The 19575-nt window shown below is 37.2% G+C and overlaps 1 protein-coding gene across 1 annotated transcript in view; it reads left to right on the forward strand.

The window, feature by feature from the left end:
* Positions 1-19575, forward strand: part of LOC104335546 (dynein axonemal heavy chain 5) — a 176738-nt gene that overhangs the window by 21345 nt on the left and 135818 nt on the right. The window contains exons 15-31 of the mRNA XM_075416652.1: positions 364-565; positions 1763-1858; positions 2592-2765; positions 2859-2948; positions 3665-3820; positions 5034-5173; positions 6825-6976; positions 9583-9790; positions 10599-10686; positions 10806-10929; positions 11042-11205; positions 12364-12456; positions 13591-13794; positions 15584-15664; positions 15748-16152; positions 16312-16430; positions 18611-18747. Coding sequence (XP_075272767.1) covers positions 364-565; positions 1763-1858; positions 2592-2765; positions 2859-2948; positions 3665-3820; positions 5034-5173; positions 6825-6976; positions 9583-9790; positions 10599-10686; positions 10806-10929; positions 11042-11205; positions 12364-12456; positions 13591-13794; positions 15584-15664; positions 15748-16152; positions 16312-16430; positions 18611-18747 — 2633 coding nt within the window. The remainder of the gene's footprint in view (positions 1-363; positions 566-1762; positions 1859-2591; positions 2766-2858; positions 2949-3664; positions 3821-5033; positions 5174-6824; positions 6977-9582; positions 9791-10598; positions 10687-10805; positions 10930-11041; positions 11206-12363; positions 12457-13590; positions 13795-15583; positions 15665-15747; positions 16153-16311; positions 16431-18610; positions 18748-19575) is intronic.

Raw genomic sequence — 19575 nt, forward strand, 5'->3', positions numbered from 1 at the left:
GTCAGCTTTGGGCTGGATTGTCTATCACAATGCCAAGGGGAATTTTACCTATATTGGCACTTAAGGCATGGGGCATTTCTTAGTATTGTACATTCACATTTTGATCTGCAAATATCTTATTTAAAAGAGTAATTCCTGTGAAATGCTGTAAAGGCTTTTAATTGACATATATTAGGATTAAGCATTTTCTTGTTTATATACATTACTTTAAAATGGTTTTTACTTGATTTGTAATTATGGCAGTATAGATTTTTTTATGTGAAACTTGGTAGCAATTCTGGTAGAATATATGTAGGTTAAACAGAAAAAAATCTATTACAAATAGATTTGCGTAACAATCCCTCCGTTCCTTTTTTATTGTAGTGAAAACTATATATTTGGAAAATTTGATACATTCTGTAAACGTTTGGAGAATGTTTCAGATATGAGCAATGTTATGGAAAGCCTTTTAGAACTCCAGCGTATAAAAATAGAAGGTATTGAAGAAATCAGTGCTCATTACCAGAGCATTGCTACAAACACCAAATCAAAACAGTATGATGTTCTGGATCACAGAAAAAAAGAGGTACATACATTCAGCACTTGTCTGACAATTACTTCCTTAATTCTATGCTTTTCACTGGAGTTATGCAAAGAAGGTTAAATTTTATAACAATGCATATAGGATTTGGCTGTAATGATAATATTTTCGTATCTTTTAGTATAAATTGAAAGTGGATAAATTTGGCTTTTATTTCAGATGTTTTTGTTAATTTTTTATAAATGAGGTTTTATGTGATATGTAGCACTACAAACAACTTTTCCTAAACTTGTTTGTTTTGAGGTGCATTTATTTCGAACTGAACACTGAAAAATCAGTCAGGCAGGTCAGTGTGCTAAATACAGTTTATCTAGTTGCAAGAGTTACTCAGTGTTACTGAAAATACTTAGTGGAATAGTAAAGGTAGTAAAGGCACTTAGATTAATATTTTATAGGGACAAGCGAACACCCAGCACTGAGCGAGGTGGTAAAAACTGAAGTGGCTTTTCAAGCGCTTTAGACTCATGTTTTAATACATCCTGCACATGCCAGAATTGAGCTGCTCTTTTTACACTGTTGCCTGCTTGCTTTGTGGGATTAATATCCTCACAGTAGAGATGCTAGAAACGTTGACTTACTCTCCTGCCTTCCTGAACTATAGCTTGCAACTGTCAGGCACTTTCCCTTAAACGTTTAAGTCTAGAGTACCTTTGACTTTCTTCTAACTGGCCGATGGCTTACTTTTCTGTAATATTTGCTGTGTGGTTCTTTTCTGAAAGAGAACATTTACTGTTAACTGGAATCTGGAGGTGCTTAGAAGTTGGGTGACTTTTCTACACATAAATGATTGGAGCAATGTAGATTATGGACTATATTCCCAAACTCGTGGAATGCTTTCTTTGAGAGGAAGTTTGCAATGAAGTCTTTTTGTAGGTCCTCAGTATTTTTGATGTTTAAGAAAAATTACTACAGGTAAATACCCAAATTACTTATAGTTAGGAGCTGCCAAATTTGGTAGCCTGATAGAGGCTTTAATCATATAACCTAACAATGCTTATTTTTTGTTTGCTTTGCTCAGAGTGTACATGCCTTTGTTACTGGTGTTGTCCCTGTTCTCTGTAATTCGGTGCTGAACACATGTACTGGGCAGATACAGCAAATTCCCCAAAAACTTCAGGGAAAGAATTTTGGGTGAAATGAAAGCAACAATGTAGATGATTTTTTTCTTTTACCATTTTCTAGTTTGAAAAAGATTACATTGAATTTAAGAACCAAGTTGCAGCATTGTACGAGTCCCTACAAGAATTTGTGGATTCCTGGTTTGAGAAGACCATAACTGTACGTAATTTCACAAATGCAAACCCCTTGTTCTGGTGCTCAGAAAGCCTGAGCACCCACAGCTTCTACTAAACTACTTCATTACTGTCAGTGTTCTGTACTGTGCTGGTGGCTGCCTGAGATAATGTAGGAGGACATCAAGCCTATTGTAAGTGTTCTAAAAGCTGCTTGCAGAAGTGCTGGAATATTCGTTATTACTTGGTGCCAGTTTTATGTTCCATCTTTTCTTACTAATTTTACAGCCCTATTTTTTTAAGTTTATTTTCTTTCTTCATCCCGGTGTTCCCTGTGCTTCCTGTTGCATTTCTAATTATTCCTTTTGGAGTGGCAGGAGTAATGAAATAATTTCTGCGATCTGTTACCTTAATGTCAGTACTGCTCATTGGTTCAGGCCCTGATCATTATATGAGATGTTAATGAAGCATGAGTAAAGGTGTAGGTGTTCTACCACAACTGTTGACAGAAAAAGAGTGATGATTTGAGAGTCAGAAAAAAATTTAATATTCCATTATATTGTAGTGGTAGCAGTTTATTGGTTCATACTATGGTAAATATGTTCTATATGGGACAAAATACAGACATAAAATTCGTTAACTTGTCTGGGTGGACTTTTCTGTGTTTCTTAGAAAACAACTTAAACTTACATATTATCAATTTTAAAAAATGGTTTACGAACAATGACTTTCTGAACTAGTAACATCTTCTGCAGTAAATGCTCTTTCCTCCTTATTAGACTGAACAGATGCTGGGTCTTCTGATGAAGCTTGAGCAAATAGGAGAAAATCATATTGATCTTAATGAGAAGTATACCATTGTCCTTCAGCAGTACAGCCGAGACTTGGAGTTTGTTCGAAAACTCTACCAGAAGCAAAAAGAAAATCCACCTATACCACGTAATATACCACCAGTAAGAATAAAACAAATGAGAGAGAGAAAAGACTTTTCTTCTCAACTGTATTTAAGTTAATGGAAATAAAACCTCACATCTTCTGTGTTTTAGGTAACAGGGAAGATTATGTGGGCTCAGCAGTTATACAGAAAAATTGACCATCCAATGACATTCCTTAAAACGAAAACCACACTTCTGAAGGTTGGAAACGAGCAGAAGAGGGTTTTTGCTAAGCTTTCAAGCATGTTATTAATAAACATATGATTTTTTTTTTTTTTTTACTCCTAAGGTCACTTTTCTAGCAACTTGTATTCAAGCTCATCCAACAGGATAGGTGTTAGTGTTTGGTCCAGGATTTGAATTCGTTTTTGGAGCATTATTATTCTGCAGCTGAGGACAGTTACTTCCTTTGACACATTAAGCTCATGACTTAGGCTGGTGCTTTTGTCCTTTCTGGGGCTTGACTCCTGTTAATTCTGATAGCAGCACTGTTGGCCATGTACCTAAGCTCAGAGCCGTCTGTCTGCTATGCTCTGTAATGAAGAGGACTGAAATATTTGACCTCAAACACTAACCACAATTCATGAAAGAATATGGTTTTTATAGTTTTCTCAGTGGGACATCAGTGGCTTGTGTAGGTCATAGTATAGATTTTGTTTTGTGTGCAAGACTGGGAGGAAAATTCAGGAAAAGAGTTATGTTGTTTAGAGCAGTTAAATACTTCTTAATAATTGAATTTCTAAATATATGTTTCTGTGTCTTACCTTATCTCTAGAATAGCATAACTTCAAGCTTTCTATTTGTTTTGTTTTCCTAATGGTGATGAGGAAAAGCCTAGTGGAGGTCATTTCTACTGTGTTAGACTCATTGAATTGATGAAGTGGTGTGTTTGGTTTTGTTTTCCCCTTGAATTGTAGACACTGGAAATGAAAAAGGTTGTTAAGAGCTACAATCAAATGGCTGCAGTTCTTCTGGAATTTGAACTTATTTATCATAGAGCCTGGTGCAGGTTTGCTGACCAGGCTAGAAATGCTCTGTGTGCTTTCCTACTCGTTAGGCATCCGGAAACCAAGGTAAATATGATTTATTCTTTGTATTACTGTTGCATTGTTTAGTATTACATATGCTACTTTAGTCATATCGTGGATAGATAAGCACAGCATTAAAAAAATAGGATTAAAAAATGAACTGCTTGAATTGGTATATTTTTTTCCTTTTTGCGTATGTTTATTGTACAGACTTCATCATGTCTCTTCTTTGTGACGCTCCTGCCTCATTCAGGGCATAAAAGAGGCAGTACCCAGCAAACCGAAGCACAGGAAGTTCCGTCTGAACATGAGGAAGAACTTCTTCCTTCTGAGGGTGACAGAGCACTGGCACAGGCTGCCCAGGGAGGTTGTGGAGTCTCCTTCTCTGGAGATATTCAAGACCTGCCTGGACAAGGTCCTGTGCAGCCTGCTCTAGGTGACCCTGCTTCAGCAGGGGGGTTGGGCTAGATGACCCACAGAGGTCCCTTCCAACCCCTACCATTCTGTGATTCTGTGAAATGCATATCCACTATTGACTTATTTACATATTTTTATATACTGTTTCATGTTTTATTTTTTATGTTAACCAAAATTTTAGTCAAGGATGGAATTTTTAATTAGATTGTGGTCTTTTCTGTGGTGGTCAGCATCACTGTGTTGGGTATATTGCAATCATTCATTCATTTGCTTATAGAGTTGCTTGCTGAGACAGAAAATCTTACCATTCTTACTTCCTAGATTATTTTTTCTGCTGTAGAGAAATTAAAGTTAAAATGTGGCATTTTTTGAACTAAAGATTCCATAATGGAGAACTAGAGCCTAGTTTTCAAATTTTTTTAGCATCTTAATAGCATTTAGTGACCCGAAAAGTGTACGGATGTTAACCTTCACAACATTTCTCCCTAGTCTACCAATGGAGAAAATGAGATGAAAAGGCAAATTAGTTTCCACAGAGTGTAGCTGCAGAACCAGAATTAAACTTAGGAGGTCACAGGAGCCAAGTGGTTTTGGCACAGTGAAGGTCACAGGAAATTGAAATCAGTGTAAGATATTGCTTGATTAATACTTTGGAAAATCCAGATATTTGTAGAGGAGGATGAAGATCTGTGTAGAAACATGGGTATCCGTTTTAAAAAAAAAATCTTCTCTAGTCATCTACGTCTTGATATGTGATCCAGTTGTATCACATTACATGAAAACACCAAACTACTGCCTGATTTTCTATTTCTTTTTTCCCCCCCTGTACTGCTACATGAAGGAATTACTTGTAAACTTGGACCCAGTGGTTCTGGAAGTCCTTTATGAAACAAAATACCTGAAAAAAATGCATTTTGAAGTTCCAGATGTTGTCCTTGGCTTATGTGCAGATGAAGAACAGATTAAAAGACATCAAATGGAGTGAGTGAACACTTTATGGATTGGATTCTCGTCTGCAAATGGGAATCCCTAGCTTTGAGTCTGTTGCATATGCTATTGATTTATTATAATTTTTCTCTTTGATGGAGCTAAATTGAAATATAATTGCTTTCCACTGCATTTCCAGAATAATATTGGTAACATTGGTAACATGCGGTTGTTCCTATCTCCACAAATATCTCATTACTAGAAAACGCCTACGTGCTTTGTTTTGTTACTGCAAAAGCTGCTCTGTAAGTGGAGCTCCTACGTACTGCTCAGGCATCCATGCACTGTAATATAGGGATTACACGCCTAAATATTACAGTTAATATCAAAAGCTTTTCTCTCTTAGAAAAAAAAGCTGGAATTTATCACTTGATTAGGCACAACCCAAACATTTTTATAGGTAATACACCACCTAAGTTATAATTTGGTCTCTTGTGTGGAATATTTGAAATAATTTTTGTTGATTTTAAATAATTTCTTTCTGCTTCTTCTGACAGTTCAATTCTGGGCTGGAAGAGTTCTTTTCATTCTCAGGGATGCTGATTATTAATTCTCTAACTCACCGAACAAGGATGATAAGTCTTTAAAAAGTCATCCTTTGTGAGAAGTGTTCTTCAGGTAGTTTTTAAATAGAAGTGGACAAAAAAGGGACAAAGTTCAAAGAGTTTCATAAACACTTGAATTCAACCCCTCTTTCCTTTTTCTGCTGTTAAAACTTTCAATGTTTCACTCTTATGATAGCACTTTTTAAAATAATTGTCTGTCGAGTGTTTTAGGACAAATTAACCTAAAATTTCTAATGTGCAAGGCAAACTCTATGTGCTACAGTCCTCTAAAAAGCAAAAGCCCCAACTTATGCCATCCAAGAGAAACAAAAAATTACAGGAAATGTTTGCAATCAAAAATAATCCCAATTTACTTTCTACTCTGAAAAAGACTTCAGACTGATTTCCCCAAGCAAAGAAGGGATATTCAGAGACTGTAGATTTTTGCTTAAGCAACACTGGAAAAACACTTTGAGGTATATTGCAAGTGGGTTATCTCGGTGTGTGGTTTGTAAGAATCATGTTTAAAGTCATGTTTTTAATCTGGCATGGAACACAGCTATTACTTTTTTTGTAACACTTCTTGTAAGGAACTCACTATGTATCTGACTTCTGAGTTGCATTTGCTTCTAATTCTTGTTTATGCAGCTTCATTACGTAGCTCCATGAAAATGGAGCGATATTGGTAAGTCTTGATTCAGAATTTGGCCCCTTTTTCTTTGGGATTTGGTGTCCTAAGTGGTTTGGACTTAGCTTTTCTTATAAGCACTTTCATTTCATACCACATCTTGTGAGATAGGAAGAAGGGAACAAAAATACTGTGTTTTCAGTTTCCTGGGTGTTTTTGCTGTAATTGATTTGCCTCAGGAGAAAGTTTCTCTAAATCGATCACAGTCACTTTACTGGTGGTACTTCTTTCCCCAGTCTCGCTCTGCTGTTAGTGGGGAGAAAGAGGCTTAGTTTGAGCTTAGTTGGGAAGAATTCTTATTTTTAACATGGAGTCAGAACTTGCAAATCTTATTAACAGAAAATGTGTCCAAACTTCTGTATGTTTCAAATATCTGAATTAAGCACACTCTTAACATGATCATGTCTTGCAGACTCCAGAATCTATTGATCAGTTACAAAGAGCGCCTGAATAGGATTCCTGTTATGCTGAAGCCACTGATGAAACCGTTCATAGGACAAGTTGAGGATGCCCTTACTCCGGGCCTGATGCGACTGTCATGGACTTCTTTGAACATCAAAAAATGTATGCGGTAGGAGAAGAAGTGGTGAACTGTTGATGCTGTTAGGTTGTACAGGCCAGATATTTCATTGTCAGTTTTAGGAAGAGCACTCTGTCTGTACGAGGGAAAAACATGCCAGGTCCCTCCCTCCTGATTAGGAAAGTCGGACTTGAGTAAGGTGAGAACGGTGTCCTGCTCTAAACTGTGGTGATCAAGCCACAGTTTGTGGCTGTTTGACAGCTATCTTTGAACAGCCCTTGTTCAGTCGTTTGCTGTACCAGGGTGTCTTTTTTTCCCCTCCCTGGGGATGCTCCTTTACCACTCTTAATGCCCTCCCACATAAGCAACCCACCCCTTTTTACTGTTGTGATAAAGTGGAAGCAAAATAACTGTAGAATTGCGGTTTCTTGAAACTTGTCAGAATTTCTTAATCATACTGAACATTATTGGTCACTGTATTCAAGTGACTTGGTAAGGAGCACAGTGAGAGAAGTAGTGTTCTGGTGCTAAAAAATGTAAAAACAATACAATATTTATAACTTTTTTTTTTCTTCTTTTTTTTTTTTTACTTTTTTTTCTTCCCTTAAGAAAGAGGTTTCCTGGCTCCTCACTTATGGAAAATAATTAGTGTTGTAAAATAATTGGTTTTGCTCCCCTACACACATCATAACTTATGCTGAACATCCTAAAACTGACGTATCTAAATTCAGGGTTGAAACTAGTAAGAGATAAATAGTATTTGGAGATTTCTGCCCAAATCCTAAATTTTTCTAAGAAAACTTGGTTTTAATCCCCAGTTACGCATTGAGCTTTTTCCACACAACAAATGAGATACATCCTTATCCCTATCATATACAGCATAAAATTGGTTAACTGTTATAAAAGAGCCATTTAAGTGGACATATATAAAAACATCAGCAAGACTTTTATGTTGCAGTTCCATGAAAAAACAATAGCTCACGCATGTAAATCAAATTTCAGCTGAGGTAGACTGATGTTAGGCTTTCACTTTTCTTCTTCAGAACGAAAAGCAGCAAGATACACAGGAACAGATGCAGCCTAGATCTGAATGTGAAAGGTGGTATGGGATTGTGCAAGTGTTTATGTGTCACAGTGCCATGTGGCTCTGACCATGGCAGGATGCTTAAGGGAGGGCTGGCCACCTTTTAGCTTTACTTGACTTTTGCCTGACCAGAACACAAAAAACAATGCAAGTGGTTTTTCATGTTTGTTTTATAGCTCTAAAATTAATTTTTGTTTTTGGTTTGCGTAGTGTAATAAAGCATCATAAGGAAGGTCTTTACAATATTATTTATTTATTCATTTAGGTGCTTTCTGCACTACGTTAAATATATGAATAGCTATAATTCAGACTTTAATGGTTCTTTGGATCAGTGTTTGCTCTGGTGGAAACTGATGTTTTTTACAAGGTAGAGGTTATGCAGCAGAAGCATATGGGCTACCTCCTGTTTTCTACTGCTGCAGCTGGAATGGAATGACCCCTAGAAAGGAATGCTTTTCTTGAGTGTATGCATCATATCTCTTTGAGGATGTGCAATGTCTAGTGTGCCCAGACTGGAAGTTGGACACTTTCAAATTAGCAATTGATTCAGTGCATACAAAATAACTCTGAGCTGCCAGCGATGTGCTGAACTCGCTGTGCATGATCTTAATGCCTTAAGTGCCTTATTTCCATCTAATATGTAGAAGTATGGGGGCCCATGGTTGCCTTCTAGACTAAAACTTGGGAGAAAAGGAAGAGAAAAAGGATTTAGGACTACCTAATTTATATATATTTAAAAAAAGCTAAGGAATTTGTTGGATTATTTGTTTGTTTTAGTCAATAAAAAAGACAAGCTCCATCATTAACCTCCTAATAGGAATACATGAAGTTTTCCACTTAAAGCATCAGCATTTGGACACCACTGTCACACTTCTGTGTCTAGATATCATAGTGGTTTCTTTATACATACGGTAAGAAAGAGTATTGGTGATTCAAATGATACTGTCTGGTAATAACAATTACAAAGACAAAGGGTGTCAGGTGACATATTTCTTTCTTTTTTTCCAATGAAAGTACAAAAGACAGGGAAAGAATTTATCCACTCTATTCAGAAGCAGTCATATATACTTAGTTTAATAAACACATCTGTTAAAGGACTCAGTTTATGTCTTTCCAAAGCAAGTTAGGTCATACGCATGAAAGAAGAAATCTGATGGTTTAACCAGTACGTAGTGTTGGCTTGAGAAATTTTAGACATTAAATTTGTAAGTTAATTACAATGAGAAGAGTACATTTCCCTGTGGATTTATGTAGAGGGACCAAAACAATTTTTGAACAGTTGTATCGTGTCTATTTGCCACTATATTTTGTTGATCCTTTCATTGCAATATTCTTTAATACAAAAGAGAGATTTTGAAGGCTATTGTACTGTTTATTATAAAATGGTTTAATTTAAAGACTCCATAATAGAGTAAGTCCATCATGTTTTGGTTCCAGGCCTTAAATGCATATTTCTTTGCCATTGAATCCTGACTTTATTATAATATGGGGTGTGGGGGAGGGAGATGAGATTTAAAGGGTCTGTATTTTACATGATTTATTTTCATTTTTTTTTTCCTTGCTTAGTTATTGAGAATGTTTATAGTACCCTGAGGGAGCTGGACTATGTAGTCAAAGAAGCGGCTGATATCCTAGAATGCAGAATTGAAAGAATTCTGGAGGATATGTCAAGCACTGCTCTGATAATTTTGCCAGCAGATGAACCGATAGATGTGCTTTCTTTCCTGGAACAGACAGAAAAGCTTGCTATCTCTACTGCTCACAAACTGTCTCAGTAGGTTTATTCACTGCATAGATTTGAAGGCCATATTTGGGAGGGATTATGTATGTATTATGTTTTTATGTATAGAGAGTTTATTTTTAAAATTTTACTTTAACAGAGTACTAGTCTAAAGCAAAACGGTAGTCTCAGGATGCAGGGAGAAACTCCCAAGTATCTTGAATACAGCAGATGTAAGATTGCATCTGAAGTGTTTAGCGTTTCATATTTTTCTTCTTATGGCATTTTAATCAGTAGCAATAAAAATGAAGATGGATGAGACTTTAAATCTCATCTGCCTTTTAATTGCTTGATTCTTAATGCCAGCTAGCTAATGTAAGATTTCCCATTTTCCCAGTGCTGCAAATTTTTTGGCCTCTGCTTGTTTTCCAGGTTATAACAGGACAGTTGTTCAGTTCTTCTCCAAAAAAGTCTATGCTCGCTATGCAAAATAAGATACCTTTTTTTTTGCTTTTATTTTACTAATTCGGGTTTCACAGATTATTTTAATCTATCATCATGATAAGCCTATTTTATTAACTATAGCTAGAAAACTTATTTCTCTTTAATTAGTATGAAGTCCAGTTGAATCCGATATAACAGAGTCTGACAAATGGGTTTCTTGATAGTCTGCATATTTTAATGTCTTCCGTTCTCTGTATGCCCAAGCAATACGAACAAATGGAAAAGTATAACAGTATTTCCTTGCACGTACAATTCTTCACAGTGCAGTGGGACCTGGGGGGGGGGTGTGCCTGCAGAACAGCAAAGAGTGTTCCTTATGTTTGATTCCCTGTGGGTGACTGTAAGGTTGTTTTTGTAGACAGAGTCATCAAGTGGAATGCACTGTGTACGAACTGGTAGATACTCTTAAGCATAGGCTGAAAGCAGATGCCAGGAGAACTCTGGAGGTAAGAAGACCTCTATAGTTTAAAAAGTAACCTTTTATGACCTAGTCAGATATGTGATATTTCACTTACGTGCTGGATAATATGGTTATTTTCCTAAGAATTTCCCTTTAACTCTTCAGGATTTATATGCCTGTACACATCTTGACATGAAACAGAAAACACGCTGCCAAGAATGCCTGTCCTGTAGTTACTATAATCTACTGGGACAGCTTTGTCAGAAGAATACTGACTCTTTGGTCAGATGTGAGTCTGTCTTTTTCAGTGATGTTTAATTTTTTAATATAATTTAAATATTTTTTTCCAAAGCTTATTGTGGTAAAAAATATAACCTCACTTAAATTTTATATTTATTTAGGCATGAAGATTTCTTTAGAGTCCTTAAGACATCGATTGCATGTTGTTAACTCGAGGTATCAGATGACCAAGTTTGTAGAGACACAGAGGGTTCCTTTGTTCAAAGCTGAAATTCAGCTGGCGATTCCAAATGTTGTCTTGAGACCAAGTCTTGAAGATATTCAGGTAACAAAAGAATTGCACATCTTGGTCATTTATGACAAAACATTTATAAATGCGTTGTTTAAAAACAACATTTGCAAGTTTAATCTGTTACAAGAACTAAAAGGAAGGGAAAAAAAGATTAAAAGTCACTTGAGTTCGTGACATCATTGGGTGCTAAAGGACAAGAAGCCACTCATCAGGTTTGTTATGCAGGCCAGTAGAAGGAACTGTTTTCCTAAAAGCTCAGTAACTCACGTTCACAACCCTCTACTTAGAGGCAAACATTTCAGTGGATGCAAAAATAAAAATGAATGCCATTGATACAGCCTGATTTGGCTTCCTGGTCTCTTTAAACTCTTTTAAAGTATAAAATGATGTTATCAGTTTTAAATATCATTAAAAAATTGGCAATCTGCAATAGTGAATTGTGAAGAAAAGTACTACCAGCCTGAAGCCCTAAACTGTGGAAAAATTCATACACTCTTTTAAACTTTTACTAATTCAGCAAAATTCTTACACGTGTACTTACAGTCTCCTGTGATGTCTGAAATTATCCACAAAGTACTAGTTGTTTATGATGTTGATTTGTGGACTTTTCATGTAGCATTGTGACTGTCAAAATCAGTAAGTGAATTCTTTCTCAGATTTTGTTTGCAGCCTTCGTGGTGTTGTCAGCAAGAAATCAGACCAAAAAGCATAATTTAAAAATACTGTAGATAGAAGAAGTTGTAGAATGGTTTATATAGCTGCCTGTATAGATTATAGAGTATACCATCACAAATTCAGACAAACATATTCAGGGATGCTGAGGTGAATGTGAGAACTATTATTATTAATAATAAATAACTATGCTTATAACCAGTTTAAGGGGAAATAGGATTATAATTAAGTTATGAACCCCAGTGATTGATAATTACTGCTCGTAAAGGTCCCTCTTGCTCTTTGAAAACCACATAAATGTAGAAGGACTGTGATAAAGCTTTATGGAGTATGCTTTCCCCTTACAAAATGTGTTTTGGGTGATCCTAGTTCATGCTTATTAATGTTTCCTGTAAAGATGGAGGTATAATTTTTCCATTTTGGTGTTGTTTGGAGGATCCCTTTTTTCTTTTTTCTTTCTTCCCCCTCATATGTCATGATCTCTCTGTGTAATCGAAGTGAATGTTTTGCTGTTTTCAGAGTGCTGTAAACAGAGCAGTAAATATCATATTATCAATAGCCAAGGATATCCCGCTGTGGAAATTTGCTTACTTAAATCATAAACAGCAGCAGGTGAGTATTTTATTTTGATTAATTTAAAATTTTAATATTTTGGTTAACATTTCTTAATCTCAAAAGAATATGTTCTGTGCCAAAGCTTTGACTTGTAATCTGGTGGATCTTCCTGTTAAATGAAAGCCTAGTTTTTAATCTCTGTACCAAGTAATTGAATATAAGAACAATAATTCATAAACCTTATGTTTGGTGGTTTTTAATATTAAAATAAAAAGTTGCTTTAATAAAAGTCTTTTAAAAATACTGTTCAAGGAGGATGATGATATTGTAGAGAATGTGTGAGAATTATGCACAGGTACTACTAGATGAGTATAAATTATTATTACTCTTCCCAGGCAAAAACTTTATTTTAAGTTATACTTTCGGGCTGCCTACAGCACCTATAATGGTGTGGTAAATACAATATAAATATTTTAACTGGCATTGAAATGAGCACTAAAACCTTGGGAAGATCTGAGGTATAAATAGAAACTGAAATTTGTTGAAGTACAGAAATGCACAGTAATGGTAATCAAATGCCCTTAATTTTCTCCTCTGATAATGAAATATAGATCTATGTAGATCTGTGCTGAAAAGTGTCTTTGTAAAAATGTCTTCCTATTTTGTCAATCTGACATGAAAAATAGCTAAGCTCATTTCAATGAAAAAAAACCATTCAAGTCCTGAAAATAAATAATAATAATAAAAACAAACCATGAGAGAGTGGGTTGAATTCAGTTTCCTCAAGCAGAATTTTTTGCTCATTTCCAAGCAGCCAACTGTCCACTGCCTCCAGGACTTTTTTTGGCCAAGAAAGGGTATAGATTGTAATTCCACACTAAAGAAAGGAGGAAGACCTGAGCAGCTGTGTAGGAGTAAGAAACAGCACGGTTATACATAATGCATATTTGACAGATGTCATTCAGAGATGGTTAATATATAGCTCCATATGGCAATTTTTTATAAAATCAGCACTAGAACTAGAGTTCTGTAGAAATCTAATCTAAGAACAGGGAGTCTCGTTGTGGATGCTTTCTCTGCACTTTCTGTTCTTAGAAATACTTAATGTGTGTGCATTATTGGGCATTTCGTAGTGTTAAAAATAAATAAAACTACTGGACATATGTTTTTTTCTTGTTTAATTTATACTAGATTGAACAAGCTGCTGCTGTAGAGCTAGGTGATGAGAGCAAACTCACAAGGATGGTGGCACTGAAACCTTTAGACAAGCAAATCATCGAGCATAAGGATATAAACAAAGTGGTGGTCCAACTGAATACAATTATTTTATCTCTTAAAACTGAAGCATCGGATCTTCTGAACAGCTTTTCTGAATTTTCAGGCATCTGGAACAAGGTTAAATACATATTTAATAAAGTATGTTGCTATCCTGTGAAATCTTAAAAATGAGCTGTTTTCAGTTGCGTAAGGAGACTGTGTGCTCAGTAGGCTTATTGGCTTCATGGTAGAATCCATATACCCATCCTACCTCCTCTGTCTACTCTTGTGCTGACCAGAACTCATAATTCTTTACCAATCAAACCGTCTGAGGAAGAAAGCAGAACAAAAACACACGTCGAAGCATAAACAAGCTTATGCTCTCGTATGCTTATGCATCTTTCTCACAGCATTTTGTCTGCATAGGTTATAAAAAAGAATAATTCAGCAGAACGTCTGAGAAACTGCAGACTACATAACTGCTCCTGAATATTAAACTGGCTAGTTCTTCAGCAACCACTGCTGACAGCAGTTTTTGTGAAGAAATAGAAAAGCTATAAACTACATCTAGCAAATCTTTCCAGTAATAAGGATTCCAAAGCAGAAATTAATCTGGGCTGATGGAGTTGTCTTCATTGGGAAGTGGGTCCAGTCACATAAATGGTAAAGCTCTGAGGATTGTTTTGGCGGGAGGAATATTGAGAAATAAAATCTTGTGTACATTCTGACTAGTGAAATTCAACTCTGCGTGGATGGACAACTTACCTATCAAAGGTGCTTTAGTCAGGCTGAGAAACAAGCAATCAAAACAGGAGTAATCTTGTCTTTGGAACTGCTCAGTATTTTTAACTTCCTCTTCCTAAACCAACTCATAGGTGACCCTGTTCCCACAGCTGACTTTTTCTGCAGCTAGAGTTCAGGCTAAGACAGTGCCAAATCTTAATGCTTAGCTACTTCAGCTTTTGGAGATACTGTTTGAGCTAACCACATGTTGACGGTACATCATTTCACCCAGACAAGGCACAATCAGGTTGGATGATGCAGTAGCATGATAATATTTCCTTTTTACTACAATCTTCTAAAACAAGCAATTAATCTGCTCCTTAACCTTAACACTCCTGAGGAGTTGTCACTGTTTCCCCTCGTCTTTGTAATTTCTGTAGGACCACTGGGAACTGTCACTGGTAACTCATTGGCCAGAGAAGCCGTAACAGCTTCTCAAGGACCTCACGGTGCAGACTGTAGGTGAATGTCATTGAGCTGAGTGAAGATCATTTGGCTGTAATTGAATCAAGAATTTAGCACATTTATTGAGCTGGTGACACTGAAGTTCTCACATGTGCAGAGATTGGCCTACCGTATGAAAAGGACGGATTCTCAGTGCTTTATTGCCTTTGAACAAGCTTCAGCAAGCTAAATACCCCCTTTTCCTTAAATCCATCCTTCCCTGCCAAACTGTGCTTGCTCCAAATGGCCAGTCCATTTGGAGCTAGAAACTTAGTTAAATATACTGTTTCAGCAAGAGTGGAGATGGCTGAGTACAATCGCTACCATTTAAATACCTGTTAGAGGACGTGAGCTTCTTTTAGGGGTTTTCAGGCGGAAGGGAGACTGGGAATTAAATATTTCCAGCAAAGTTTTAGCAGCTACATTGTAATTTTTGTAGTAATATTTGCATGGGTAAGGGATATCCTGATGTGTGTCAGTTTTTGAGTTACAGATGGATTTCAAGTGCTTTAAAGAGAACTGTACAAAGAGTAAGAGTCAGTAAAAGGAGTTCAAGTGAAATAGTTTGATCTTAACGCTTGTATCTTAAGCGTTTTTGGAGAGGGATCATTTGTGTTTGCACAGTGCATCAGGCAGCCTGGGTTCCCTGTAGGTTATTGTAATACCAATGCTGAATAATAATTAAACTTTTTTTATATAGGATCCAGAGGAAAAAGTAAGGGAATTTATAGATACTAAACCAACAATGGCTGAATTCCAAACTCAAATCAGGTACTTTTCTGTAAGTATTATATCTTTAATAAAAATGAACTGCTCAGAGAAATTTTAGTGAAATTAAAAGCTGAAAACCTGTGTTTGTCTTAGCAATTAGAAATGCAAATCAGAGAACTGCCAAATCACTATGTACTGGAATCAGTGGATATTGCGACAGAGTCATTGAAAATAGCTTTAATTCAGGAATGCCGCTCAAGACAAAGAACTTTTGGATTAGCTTTGAATAAAAAGTCTGCCACAGACATGGATGAAATTTATGCATTCATTGAAAATGTTAGCAAGAGATTAAGCAGACCTATCCATGACCTTGACGATGTACGGGGAACGATGGAAGCACTAAGAGAAATACGAGAGAATGAGATTAAAATTGACATGACAGTTGGACCTATAGAAGAATCTTATTCTGTGCTTCATAAATACAGTCTGCTCTTTAAAGATGGAAATACAGAAAGAGTTGATGGATTGGCTTATGCCTGGAAGAACCTAAACACACAGGTATCACAGCTGTATTATTTCTCAAATCATATATATAGCAAAGTTATTGTCAGCTGTTTTAGTGTTGAAATGCTAGAACAAAACTATTTTCTTAGTTAAAACTCTCTGCTTTTTTTCCTTCCTCTTTTATGCCTGTTTTTCCTCTTTGTCTGCCTGTAGGCACTGCAGGTTGAGGACTTGCTGCTGAAGGTACAGTCAGGCATGAAAACGGATCTTCTGAGTGGTGTTGAAAAATTCCAGATTGATACTGCAGAATTTTACAAAGATTATGATGAAAAGTAGGTGACCTGTGGTGCAATACAATTATGCTTCATTAATGATGGTTCAAAATGGTGTATCTAAAGGGCTTCAGAACATAAACACAGCACAGCCTCAATGTATATGTCACAGCTCATAAAAAAAGCCAAATTTCAGAATAATGAAAGATGAGCAGATACTCTTATTGTCACAGATTCATACCCATGATTTCAATGCTGGAGTCGGTGAAATTTCAGAAGAGTTAATAGGTTGTGGAAAAAGAAATCAAATTCTCAATCCTTATGCAAATTTAAAGGTGTTTTTTGGGTTCTAAACTCAACAAAGTACTTAAGCAGATATTTAAGTATGTAAGTAGTACCTTGGGTGTGAGTGGAGATTCCAGTTCTGTGTGTTTCTAAGTTCACTGGGTCTTTCTCAGTCTTATTTCTAAGCTTACTTTGGCTTTTTTTTTAATTTAAATTGCGGGGTATCTGTGCTTCGTTGGACACTTCTACATTAACAGCAAAGAAGGAAGGACTAGAATTTGGCTTGCTGTGATCTGCTGTGGTGCTAGGACAATACCTGCACAGTGTATGTTTTCTGGCAAGGCAGTTCATATCAGCAGCTGACCCTAGGCATGCACTCCGTGCTTTCAGCCCGTGGGCAGTGTGAAGCTGCTTTGTGTACAGCCTCTGCAGGCTGCCTTGCTGTTACGAACAGAATTCAGTGCACACATAGAGCATGTGCTCCTGGAGGGTCTTGGCAAATATATACTCTTCTCCTAGGGTGAGTGCTTTTGCATTGGTCTTACAGGCAGGATGGTCTAAATGGTGTTTGGCTTCAACCTTGGCTACACAAGGAGTGAAACTTCTTGAAGGCATGCTAGCAGTGCCTTTGAGTGCAGGCGTCAAGACTCCAGCTATAGATACAAGGTGGATTTGCACCTAGAAGAAACTTGCTAGAGCACCAAGTTGCCAGTGTGAATGCATGTGTAGAGCTGCATGCAGTTCTTCTCGCAGAGTTGTTCAGAGGAATTCATGGAAACACCCTGTGGCTTTCACCAGTTGTGGGGACCCTGAGAGCACTCCCCCTCCTGGAGGTTCAGCTGCATGGGCTCAGCTACTCTGAGGTCTTCCCCCTTCCTTTGGTGACAGAGCACTCCCACGCAGCTCTGCTGGGAGGCCTCTGCAAGGGCTGATACCCCCTCCCTGTGGGATCTGCTTTTAAGCTGGGGCTTCGCTGCTTGGCCCCCTGACCTGCAGCTCCAGCTGTACCTGGAACCCAATGCACAGACTCACTTGGCCTGATCTTAGAACAGCCAGGTAACCACTGGACTGTGTCTTATGCTGGTTACCTTCGGTAGACCTGCTCCTGACCCTGACTTGCTGACTCACCTTCCCTGCTTGACCTTCGTCCTATGTAATTATTGTGGACTTGTCTGAAGATCTGGACTCTAACTGGAACCTGACTACTGTCCCGAGGCCTGCCCTGCTCTCCTTGCGCAGGTACTGTGAGACCAGGCCCTGACTGTCTCTGCTTACTGTATTGCTGCTTTCTTCTCCTGGTTCCATTTTCCTTTCCAAGCAGCCAGCCTGCACTGCTGTCTGATGCCCATGTGCCCGTACTTCTCTCTAGAAGTAACCATGGCACAACAGAAGATGACATACAGTTCTTAGCCCAAAATATTTTTCTGCAGCGAAGAAGTGGTCCCAGGCGTGAGAGCTGGGGGTTACACCCAGTCCTGCAGCTGAGATGTACTCATTGGGGCAAATCTTTTTTTTTTTTTGTTATTTTTCTGAGTGCTTAATGATGGTTCTAGTACCAGTTATCAAATTTTCATGCCTGAATTATATACCTGTTGTCTTTCCCTTTTTAAGAATCTAAATAAAAATAGTCAGTAAAATGTGTTTTACAGAAGAAACAGAAAATAACAAAGTCAAAACATTTGTAGATCTGTTTAGCTGTTTGTAATATGTATGGTAATGAGATGGATTTTATTACTAGAAAATAAATTGGGCTTGCTTTCAGGGACTACTCGCTATGTAATGTTGGGACACTGAATATACTTTGCATTTTCTCTTCTAGTGTCTTTTGTGAAAATTTCTAGAAAAAATGTTAGAGAATATGAAATTCTGTCCAGTAAGTCAGGTCTGAGTTCTGTTGTGCTTCTTCGTGGTACCTGTATGGTTGATACTTGCACTGAATGTTCTGTTTTTCACAGGGGCCCCAGTGTGAAGAATGTTCCTCCCCATGAAGCAAGTGACAGATTACAGATCTTTCAAGCCAAATTTGATGAGCTATGGAGGAAGTATATCTCTCTTTCTGGTGGGGAAGAATTATTTGGTCTTCCTATCACAGGTAGCTTCTCAGGCGATATGGATACCTGGTCTTAGGCTATTAAATTTTTCTTGTGAGTCCTGCTAAATGCATTCAGTGCTGGATTCATTGCAGACAAAGTCATTGCAGTAAATTGTTATTGTCTTCCCTATGAAAAGCAGCTGTGTGAAGCTGGCTCTCAGTCTGCACGTACATAAACATCAGGTGGAAAAGTATTGCACTGTTCCATGTATCTCAGGGTCCAGCTGCTTAGCGCTCTTGCTTTTTCTGTTCGGAGCTAAGCACATCTCCTGTCTGTATTTCTCCATGTCCAAATTTGGGGAACATGTTGCTGAAGTACTCAAGTTGTCTCTGATCCAGGTATATAATGAATTCACTTGGGCTGTGCAACTGATCTGTAATATCCTTGTGCCTCCTAGTCAGACACACTTCAAGTTTGGAAGACCGTGGTGTGAATTAAAGTTACAGCAGAATATATGATAAGCACGTTAATTTGCATATACTAAATACGGTATATATTCCTGTCTGAAGACATACACCGTAATCATGATATATTTAACTAGGAATTCCGAAAGAGAAGAGAAAAGCTAAACAAAGAATTTCAGTTAAGGAGGTCCATTTAAAATACTTTTATTGTGTAATATAGTTTATATTTTTATTTTGAAAGCACACCCCCCATCCCCAACCTCTGCCACTTAAGTAAATAAGGCAAATTGAGATGAGGGTATTTTAGTTCTTGTTTAAAACTGTAGTGCATTCCTTTGCCATTTCAGCTACTTTTTAAACATTATCTTTGTTGTAGTTTAAGCTGGCAGCTGGCAACTCGGCACTAGACAGCTGCTCGCTCAC

Source organism: Opisthocomus hoazin, chromosome 3 (genome assembly GCF_030867145.1).
Source record: "Opisthocomus hoazin isolate bOpiHoa1 chromosome 3, bOpiHoa1.hap1, whole genome shotgun sequence".
Classification (NCBI taxonomy): domain Eukaryota; kingdom Metazoa; phylum Chordata; class Aves; order Opisthocomiformes; family Opisthocomidae; genus Opisthocomus; species Opisthocomus hoazin.